Source organism: Physella acuta, unplaced genomic scaffold (genome assembly GCF_028476545.2).
Source record: "Physella acuta isolate Inbredline_101_S28 unplaced genomic scaffold, ASM2847654v3 ptg000579l, whole genome shotgun sequence".
Classification (NCBI taxonomy): domain Eukaryota; kingdom Metazoa; phylum Mollusca; class Gastropoda; family Physidae; genus Physella; species Physella acuta.
In genome coordinates, this window is record NW_026732098.1 from 611,755 (window position 1) to 623,323 (window position 11,569).

At 35.0% G+C, this 11,569-nt stretch overlaps 1 protein-coding gene across 1 annotated transcript; it reads right to left on the minus strand.

Moving 5' to 3' along the window:
• Positions 1-183: 183 nt before the first annotated feature.
• LOC131946987 (catenin beta) lies at positions 184-11,239 on the minus strand. Its single transcript, XM_059308056.1, has 17 exons — positions 11,094-11,239; positions 6,338-6,405; positions 6,051-6,184; positions 5,842-5,962; positions 5,567-5,754; positions 5,161-5,465; positions 4,785-4,989; positions 4,467-4,611; positions 4,269-4,372; positions 3,944-4,150; positions 3,705-3,856; positions 3,494-3,596; positions 3,183-3,347; positions 2,784-2,934; positions 2,526-2,644; positions 2,296-2,419; positions 184-1,496 (listed from the first exon to the last, which is right to left on the minus strand). Exons 2-17 carry the CDS (start codon positions 6,381-6,383, stop codon positions 1,306-1,308), a joined length of 2,460 nt encoding a protein of 819 aa, XP_059164039.1. The 5' UTR covers positions 6,384-6,405; positions 11,094-11,239; the 3' UTR covers positions 184-1,305.
• Positions 11,240-11,569: the final 330 nt, after the last annotated feature.

The window sequence follows — 11,569 nt, forward strand, 5'->3', positions numbered from 1 at the left end:
AAACTTAGCCCAATCGGTTCAAAGCTTCAAATCTTCCAATCATTCGGGGCTCATGCACCAGTAGTATTTTCTACTTGACTATCTCAAAAAGCATGATACTCAAGTCTACTGGATGATTATGTTGGGCCTAATGCTCTTCAGTTCCTTTGTACTTAAAAAAGCCACACACAGAACAAATTTTTTTGTAATGAAAATGATATTTATTGACCATCCATGCAGAAACATTATGATGTCCTAATGACTCAAGAAATGCATAAAGTGTAGAACTAAAAAAAAAACCGACAGATTTACCAGACAAAGTACACAAAAAGAATCTCCCCCTAGCAACGTGTGCTCCCATCAAAGTTTGTAATCCAGCATCAGTCTTGGATGTATTAGCTTATGGTAAAGTACAGACACAAATGTATGCAGTACATGGGACAATACAAACATAATGTATAATGGTTTATAGAATTAATGACATTAAGATCTAACACATTCCCTATACTCAAACTTTATACATTTAATGGTGTTTGAAAAAAATAGCAAAAAATGAGGAGGCAATGCTATCTATCCCTGCATTCTTAGTGTAGATAAAGTATAAGAACACAGAACAGTCACTGCAGAAATGTTTGAAGTGAGTTCATGACATGTCTTAACATGAGAGAATGAATGAAACAAGTTTGATCTGGTCCTTATCTGCAGTTGTTCCAACATACACAAGTATATTTGTTCAGTGATAGCATCAAATAAATATAGGTAGAATAGTCATGATGATCAGATAATGAAGTTTGATTTTATTGGAGATAATGCAGAAATGTTTTCACATACATTTTATTCACACTATCAGAAATGGTAAAGTTTGTAAAAGTTCTAAAGAAATGGTTAAAAAATATGGTACATAAAAAATGTTTTAAAAAAACAAAATTGTAAATGCACAAGAAATAAAAAAATTCGTCTTGGAACTATTGTTCACATAGAGATCTAACATCTTCCACTGTTTAAAACCACTTTGCAGTATTATAAGAAATATTTACATACTCATGCTATTTAAAATATCCTGTCCTGGGATACAATTATTGTAAATAAAAAATGCTCAAGTTCTTTATTTTTAAGCTATATAAAAACTACAGGTAAATTAAAAAATGAACTTATAAAATCATCTGACCTTTAGTCAAGCCTCTAAGATTTTGTAGCTGCATCAAACATACAATTTTAAGTGATCAATGAATCATGTCAAAAAAAAAAAGTCCAAAATAAATAATTCTGCACCATCTGGCAAGTTGATTAGGATATGAATGTCAGAGTGGCTTCCCCTCCAGTGGTCTAAACATCAGTGTCATACCAATGGTTGGAGTTGTCCCCTGATGGTGGGCCAAGTGCTGGATCCAAGTTGTCAAAGTTGATGTCTCCTGGGTTTGCTAGATCTGGTAGGTTGTCCATCTGTCCATAGTTGCTGCCATGTTGGCTACCAATGTCCAGTCCTTGCATGGAGTCAATAGGTACCTGTTCATAACCTTGTAGAAGATGGGATACATTAAACCTCATTATAGATTAACTTTAAAAATTTAAAATCCCCTATGAATAATAGATTATGGAACAAACTACAAACTGATTTAAAAAAAAAACAAGAAAATGAGCCCTCTATTCTGTTCTCACCAGAAGTCCACCATGCATCCTACATTAGTTGTTCTCCTACTTGATATCAGAATGAAGAAAAGAAGAAAAAGAAAAGAAAATAATTCATAAAATATTTCTAGTTATTTTATCCGTCCTTAACAAGAAACATCTGTATCACTATCAAATCCATTTGAAAATCCTCAGATTAATATTTGGATGTGTGTGTAAGCTGCCATTTAGGCCATATGCTACACTGAAGCTTCCTGGACTAGTATACTTAATCAATTTGAACAAGAAACTGATTCAGGATGCACACAGTCTATTAAACTGTTTAAAATATACCATTGAGAAATTTCAACTCTTCACTGTGTTTTCATTCATCAAGGACAGTTAATTGTCATCTTGTGCTTCATTTGAAATATTTTTAAAATCTCTGTATCAATTGTAAATTAATTTAATGGATGATAATGTGTGATGACTTAAAAGTTTTCTAAATTTCACACTTGTAAAATATATCCTCCATTCATTAAGTAACCACTGGCGTGAAATCAGATTGGATAAAAAATAATTTGTGCTTTGCAGTTGAAATACTTGGCAGTTGATTGATTTCTTATATTGGCCAATAGTCTGCAAATCCAAATCCTGAAAAAGAGCAGTTGATGCTCCCATACCAGTGAAGTTAGTAGCTGTAATTACCTGTGTGTCCACGCCCCATGTCAGGGTGTGCTCCACCATACATGTTTCCATGAGAGCCGTGAGGGTTGTACATGTGATCTCTTGAATCTTCCAGAGGCATGGTCATGTCTTCAAATCCAGGAGGCTTTAGTAGAAAAACAGGGTTAATCAGATTTATAACAAGTTAGTGTAACCCATCTTTCTATGCACTCAATTAAAGGCATGTTCAAATATAAAAAGGTTTTATTTACATCTGTCCAGTTCTGGTCACCGCGGTAGAGTGAACTGGTCAATTCCATGGATAGACGCTTTTTGTAATCTTGTGGCTTATCTTCAGACATACGAAATAGCACTGCTGCTGCGTAGGTGGCTAAAAACAAGAAGAATACCATAAGTAACTTTCACCACAGATTAAAACCTGGTGTAGGCAGGGGTTAATTAAATAGCTTATACAGTCATATTATCAACACATTCATATCTAACAATTTAAATGCAACAATAAAACTTACCAACGCCTTCATTTCTTGAGTGCAAAAGTTCAGTGAGAGGTGCAGTGGCACCTTCCTGCTCAATCATTTCAGCCCCTTCCTTGTCAGCTGCAAGTTCACACAACACACCAGCAGCAACACGCTGGATGTTTTCAATGGCCGAGTAGAGGAGCTGCAATGTCAAGTAAATTTACAAATAACTTGTCATCAAGACCTTACAATATTTATCAAAAAGGTTAAGATCATAATGTATTGAGGAAGATACATTTTTTAATAATGGGGTACATCTTTAACTAAAAAATGTAGCTATCCCTTTGGACATGAAATAAAAGATTTACCTATTAATTTTGTTAAGACCAGTACAAAAAAAACAACAACCAGGAAAATGTGTAGTGTTTAAATTAGAATTAATGGTCAGACCTGGACAAAAAGTGGTATGCAAGTGAGTCCTCTAATGACTGCTCTGTTGTGTGCCTCACGGGCCAGAATGTGGAGGGCTCCAACTGTTCCTTCAACTATTTCTTCCATACGAACACCATCAACGTAACCAGTCAGTGGTGGACCGTTTGAACTGATTGATGCTCGCTACAATTAATTTATTGTAAAAACGTTTTTTTAAAAACATGAGAATAAGATGTTCAAGCGATTAATATATACAGAGCAATTGTAAAATATCAAAATTTACTGTTTTAATTTAGAAAAAAAATCATCTTAAGTGTAAAACCACGTACCCTTTGTGTGTCTTGGTGTGCCCGAATCAAAAGTTGCACAATTCTGGGCAAAGCTCCATGCTCCCGAAGAGGTGCATGGTTAGCTGGGCACAGTGCCAAGTTTCTGAAGATCATATTCAAATTGTTAACATAAAAGCTAGCAACAGGCTAAACACTACATATTTTTTTAAAGTAATAAACAGACAGAACAATTTAGGAAATAAATAATAACCTGATAAGACCAACAACTGCCTTAATAAGTGGCCAGCGGCTGGGTGGATGGAGGAGTTTCACAAGAACTGGCAGACCATAATGCAGACGAACTGCATTCTGGGCCATTTCAGCTTCTGGGTGGCGAGATGTCAAATGACGCAAGGCACATACCTAGAAGAAATTATTTTCATTAAATGACTGATGTTACAAGACTACATAAAGAACAACTAAATAGTTCTCCTTAAAAATCGAACTTACGGCTGGTTCGGTAATATCTTCTCTGTCCCCTGCTTGCATGATTGTGCGAACAAGAGCTTCAATGCCTCCAACCTGGCAAACCATAACCTTGTTTCTTTGGTTATTGCAGGTCAAATTGGACAGGATACCAGCAGCACAGGTGACTACATTGATGTCATTGCTTGACAGAAGTTGGACAAGCATGATAAGAAGGTTGTCCATTTGTTCCTACATAGTGGAATAGAATGAAAAAAATTATTAATTCTGCACTTTAAGTGAGTACATGATTAACAAATTAGTCTCAAATTCTTCAAATCAATATTAAGACAAAATTAAATAAGCTTACCATTTTAGTGGCAGCATCTGACAAATTTCTGAGTGACCACAGACAGTTTTGGACCAAACGTTGGCTTTGATGTCCTAAATGCATGGCAAGAGCTTGCATTCCCCCTGAGAAGATAACATGTTGTATTGAAGTATTTCTCAGTATATTAAGTATGCCTAAAATCTGCTATTGCTCTATTGCTGATACAATAACACTTACCAGCCTCGACTATTGCAGGTTTATTGCTAGAGCACACAGACAAAACTTTGAGAACACGAGAAGTTGTCCACAACAACTTTTCATATGTGTAAGACTTCATGATTCGCACAAGTTCTCCAGGTCCACCACTAGCAAGGATGATGAGCTGGGGAGGAAAATAAATGTGTTAGCTTCTAGCACAAATAATTTTTTCAGCATTTTTATTGTGTTGAACATTAACTAAACTTATAAAATACAAGTGACAATGTAAGAAAACTGCAATCACTATATATATGAAACAGTACACATTCAAGAAACATGAATAAAAGTAATTCTTACTTTGCTCTCTTGGTTTCCATAAGCTAAAATCTGCAGACAATCTGTGGTTATTGCTAAGAATTTAACATTATTGTTTCTCTGCAGCAGTGCCACCATTTTCTGTAGACCGCCAGCAACTCGCACAGCCATCTTAGAGCCCTCTTGGTGAAGCAGTAAGTTGTGCAGGGTTGTTATGGCGTAGAAAAGAACTGACTCTAGAGGGGAGCTGGCAAAGAAAAACAAAACTTAACTACTTAAAGTACTTATTGAAGTGAAATTTCATTCTTACCTTATTTAGAGTAGAAACAATGCTAGTTTATAGTCAAGTCTTCAAGAGCACAAAGATAAGAGATGATGACTTATAAAAATCATTTAAACAATACCATTTAGTAATTACCTAAGTAGTTTGACCAGTGCTGGAATACCTCCAGACTTAAAAATGGCCAGCAAGCCCTGTCTGTGATGGGAGAGGTTGTGGAGGGTTCCAGCAGCACAGCGTGTTGTTTCAATGTCTTCAGTGTTGGCCATAGCACGGATCAAGGCTGTGATCATTTGGGGGGAGTTCATGATGGCATGTCGGCTTGCTTCCTTTTTAGACAGCTGGTGGACCATCATAGCAGCTTGGTACACAACAACTTGATCCTCATCATTAAGCAACTTAATCAATTCTGGAATGGCACGAGTGGCCAGATCTGCATCATCCTAAAGTTGACACAAACACATTTTAAAAGTGAGCATATTTTTGCCAAGTAATCAAAGCTGAAGTATTTAAAGTGAAGTGGTCTAAAAACTCAAGCACCTACCTGGTAGTTGATGAGGTTTACAACAGCATGCTTCAACATCTGTGATGGCTCACTCAATCTTTGAACAGCTGTAGGTTGGTCTGGCTGGATCTGGGTAGATGGGATCTGGACACCTTCTGGCATTGTTTCAGGAAACATAGCAGCTCGCACCCGCTGGGAGCGTGTCTGGTTCAACTGCTGGTTTATGTCTGAGGACAATTTTAAACTGCTGTAAACTGTGTACAGGGTCAGAAAGAGAAGCTGTTATGTGGTGATGTGGTGCAAATGTGACTTACCATCTACTTGTTCTTGGTTATAAGTGTCTCCACCTAATCCCCAGTCAAACATCATCTTGGATGGATCCATGTCCCCATCATCAACTTCTTCTCCATGACTTTTACTGCTGATAGATGGAGCCTAAAAAGGAAAAGTACAATGTTTTTATATATGGAAACTTGTATAAACAAAATACTAATAAAACAGGCAAGCAGTATGAATGTTTTACCTGTGTGGTTTGACCAGAATGGATACCAGAGTCACTCATGTACTGACTTTGCTGCCACATCATGGTTTGCTGTTGTTTGTTGTCCATGGGCATGCTGCTTAAATCCATGTAACTAGGCTCACCAGCTGGACCCACTGAGTGAAACAAATTTTTTCTTTGTTAGCAACATACTCCAGTCTTTAAGCCTCTAACTGATGTAAATTAATCAATACTATTTGTTCTACATGATTCAATGTAGTTATTTGACCATAAACAAACACAGCTAGTTATTTTAACACAGCACTTACTTGCCCGAGTGGGTCCACTGCCTGCATTCATCTGATAACTACTCATTTTGATCAAATGCTAGGAGAGTCTAAAAGAAGAAAAAACAGAATATTTAACAACATATTTTCAATAATTCATTCAAGAATAATATTACATTGGTTGTCATAATGCACTTACAACTCCATGTCTAAGCCACAGTATTATAATATGCATGCTATAGTAGATGAAGAATCTTTTTTAAATTATATTAATTATTAGGCTAATGATAATGCAACTAAAAAACAAATTAATATAAACAAATCTTAAAAGATATGCATAAATCCCCACCCCATTTTCTTTAAAAATATTCTTCAACATTATAAAAAGCCAAATGAAAATTATTCATGTGATCTCTCAACTACTGAAACAGTTTACACCTTGAGAAATAGTAAAAAACCTAAAAAAAAAACAACAGCATTTGTTGTCATAATTTTTTAACTAAGTGATAAGAACATGTTGAGGTTACTGTGACAGTCAATTCAAAAATATAAAATAATTTAAAAAGCTATGAGTATTTAAATAATTGAAAAGAACTCAAGAAGACTGATAATTTTACTCAGTACAAAGGAGAAGGCCTAAGTACTGTTAATGAGTTGCTGATTTCTTCCTTAATTAATAAACACAGAAAATGAGTCCATCATTGGCAGAAATGGTATCCGTTTCTTAAGAAAATAAGAAAGCTATAGTAGCAGCCCCTCTTAAATTATCCTAGAGAGGGATCCTCGTGTTACAAAACTGGCACCATTGTTTAAATTTTAAAATTCATGCAGCCATAACATTTTTAAGAAGCGCTTTTAATTCTAATATATGAATTTGAAAATACTAAAGGTCTAATGTGAATAGTACTTGAAATTAACGGCTACTACTGTTAAAATAGTGAAGAGTAATAATATAACCAACGAAGTGACTTATTCCCCAGCACTGTCTGGCCAGCAGAAGATGCAAAACTCAATGACAAAAATAGCTACACAATGGGCTCAAATTAAATACTATTAATAGCTGCGCAATGGATTCATTTTTTTCTTTTATAGCTACGCAATGGGATCAAATTACTCTTTTAGCATTAATCTTCTGACAAAACTATCTGTACTGTGTGGTGGAGCAGTTGCACTTTGGGCGGGTCATCAGGGGTTGAGGGTTCATAGAAATATTTTTTCAAATCTACTATTTAAGTATTCATCATGTTAATCCCTGCCTCATCAAGACAACACATAGGCCTAAACAGCGAACATGTAGATGTAAAAAAAAAAACCCCAGGTAATTGTAGAGCTATGCACACGCACATCTTTTTCTGGCTAGAATTAGCCTATAACCAAATTTAGTAGGCCTACTCTATCACAATAAATTATTTCCAAAATCCTTACTCTTAAGATTGATGGCATTTTACAAGCTGTACAAAATGAGGATATCAAAATCAAAAGCTGACAAACTACAGGTCTAGGAAAGCAGCACTAAAAAAAAAACAACTTGCTGTCCAGCTCTAACAAGGAAAACTTCAACAAACAGTGTTAAATGATATAGAAAATCTTAACTTTTGGCATGAAAGATAATACTATTCCACTCCTGGTGAGTTTAAAATAGTTTTAAACTAGTTTCAGCTAGCAATATTAATAGGGCCATTATAATGAACATTCACAGCATAGAATAAAGACAGAAAAGGGACCCACCCCCTCCCTAAAAAAAACAACTTATGGTTGTTAAAAAAAAATTTAAACAACTGACGGGAGAATGTTTATACCAGTGTCTGATAATGTAATCTTCTTTAAAGAAGGGGTGTTAGGTTACTAGTAGTTAACTATATATACACAATTTACACATGGCTGGCTAATGTCAATGCTAACTCTGTCACTTACCCCAACTCCAACCCTGGTGCTACCATACACCTAACCCTAATTTCCAACCATAAATTAGTTGAGATTACAATACTACTAACAACCCAACACCCCTTTTTTAAAAGAAGATCCCATTGTCGGACACCTGTATTCTAGATCTAGACACATAATCTCAAATGACTTGCTGTTGAACTTGCTTGAATTAGGCCTATGCATATTGTAGATTGAGGGGTGTGCATAGGTTCTATATTAAAATTTTAAAGGGCTACTTTTTCACTCAATCCACCCAGCACATAACAATGCCATTATCCCAATAAAATTCGGTAATCTATCGTTTTGGGTACGTAAAATCGCCCGCGATTTGTAATGTGAAAAACAGGTGACTCCTTAAATTTTAATAATTATTTCACATTTTGAGGAGAAGTTATGTTTTAAAAAATTCAAAAATGTTTCCTTGATTCATTTATGTACCTGTTTTTAAACAATTGAATTAAAACTTTTCCGTAATAAATGAAGACTAGCGATGTTTCCAACAGATGCAACCATGCTCATTTACTATAGCAGCCATCTTGTCTAAGTTTTATTTTTATAAGCTTTTAGCGCCAGATTCAGGGGGAAGTCACTCTATTTTACAAATGGCTGCTGTTTATATAGCAAATCTTGCTCTCAGACACTGCTGTTTAAAGTTAATTTCTGGCCTATATCGATATATTTAGCCATTGATTTAGGTTTATTATTCATTTATCTATAATATTTGACACAAAAGTATGACAATATACTTCTATTAAAGCCTTGACAATGAGGTAATGTTTTCGTACATAAATAGCCGCGGGCGATTTTACGTACCCAAAACGATAGATTACCTAAAATTCAAATGCCCCACTGACACTAGGACAGGATGATCACTATAGGGATTTAGGTAAAAAAACACTAATCATCATATAAAAATAAAAATTACATATTCTTGTAGAGCTCAACTATATGGAAACAAAACAAAAAAGATTTTCTGTCTAGCTCAAATAGTTTTTTTTTTGGCAAATTTTTTTGTGAGGGGTGGAATCCCCTTGCTTTTGCATTGGCCAATTGTGACAAGTCATGGTATACCTGAATAAATTGAGCATAGTTATTTTACTTGCAGTTGTATTTTGTTCATATTTGCAGAGTTTAACTAGAATGATATATAGAACTTGTAAATGCTGTTGAAATTAATAAAAATAATACAGAACTTATATTTTTGTGTTGGCTTCCTCCCATAACCCCAAAAAACTGTGTGCTGCGCAAATATGAAAATGTTTCTAAAGCCATATTTTATATAAATACAGCAAATGAAAGAACTACAAAGTTAGAAATCTAAAGTAAATGACTTGAACACTGTTATGTGCATATAATTGCCTCATTATTTTGGGCAGGTGAAGTAGAGTCCATCTTTAAGCCATTTTGTTATAAAACTGCTGCGCAAATATGAAAATGTTTCTAAAGCAATATTTTATATAAATACAGTGAATGAAAGTAAATGACATGAACACTGTAATGTGTCTATAACTGCCTTGTTATTTTGGGCAGGTGAAGTAGAGTCCATATAAAAGTCATTTTGTAATAAGTGAAATGAAGTTATCAGATCAATGTTTTTATGTGTGAATTGTGTATAGATTCTGATTTTCAGCATATAACTATATCTAAGGGTGAGTAGAACTTGAACACTTAAAATTACAGTTAGCACAATGTTAGTGTATAGCAACAGACAGGTAACCTAGATCTAGGTCTGACTCTTGTCAGTCTAGAGTCTAGTCTGACAAAATTGGATGTTTAGGAAAAACATATTCTAGAAAACTAGAACTAGAGCTGAAAAAATTAAAGATGGGTATGTAAATATATTTTGAAATAAAAAATTAGATTTGTTTGCACATGCCATAAGATTGCTGTTATTAGTTGATCAAACTTAAAGGCAGGAAGATCGGGATGAAAAAATATAACAATGGTGGCAGCGTGACCTACATACAGTGACTACGTTCGGAGGGGTATAACTAATGTCGGAGTCAAAATATCCAAAAACAAATTTCATTTCCAATTACTTAAGATATGTCTGATCAGTAATCTACTCTCATCTAGAGGAATCTTTTAAAAAATCGAGATTCCAACGTATTTGAAACTAACCTTGATACAGGGGGAAGACCAAAGCAGAGACAGCATGCAATCAGGTCGCAAAGCCATTAAAACTAAGGGACAACCACTCTACTTCTTAATTAACCTTAGGAAATGACCTTTTAAACTTAATTAATTACCATAAATTAAAAACTTATTAGTATGCAAAACCAAATCTCGTGGGTCCGGTATCAGAAAGTAATGGGCGATTTCGGGTCATGTTTTTACCGCGAACTCGGCGGATGCCGACAACCCTAATCACTAGGACTAGCTTCACTAGCTTGGGGATCTTGTGCCAGGGTTTAGCTCTTCTTCTTCTTCTTCGTTCTTAATTTTTGAATATGGTGGAGGATTCAGACAACAAGTCCAACTTCGTGGACAAACCAGACTGTGGTTTCCAGTTTGTCAGGTGTCCCATATAATTTTTCCCTGAGTGGGGTGGGCTGGGGCCAGTGTCTGCCTCTTAAATCTAAACATAAGCATCCATAATGTAATGACAGTGGTAGACTAAATTAAAACTATTCATGCAATAAATAAGATCTAGAAGATCTAGTTGGAATAAGACAAAAAGCTACATTTTTTCTAGCATCTAATGTGAGAAGTAGCCTGGCCTAGCTAGCTATTCTAGTGTGTCTGTCCGGCTGTAGTGTGAAAAATTATTTGTTTTCTTGAAGTACCTCACCTCAAAACAATCGGAAATGTCGATTTCTAGACAGTTTATTCACTCTGGATCTATCCATACAAACAAAACATCTGTTCTTACCGAAAATAAAGGTCCGCATGGACCGCAAATAGTAAAATCGAAACAGAAGTTTCACAAAAGTGTTTGTTTTCAATATCTTCCCCTCAGTTAGATACTCTCCGACATTCAAATCCAAGATGGCGTATGACTTGTTCCGCGCATGAGCAAACCTATTCGCACCTGTTTGGCAGTGCTGCGGTCTTTTCTTTAAATATTGTAAACGTTTCTTAGTATGGTCTGTATTTTTAATACATTTACGTTGAAATGTAAATAAACTTGCTTTATTTAAAAATGCTACTTTTTATCATAATAAACATTATTTATAAATTCTAAAATAAGAGATATATTATTTATTGAGGGTGATATTTTAAATTTTATGTCCTTTAAATGTCATATGATAAGAATGTTTACGGTAAGCTCGTACTGACACGAAATAGTTCGATATTAAGTGACATATTTCTGTGCAAAATATTAACTTGCAAGTGCAATAAATATTA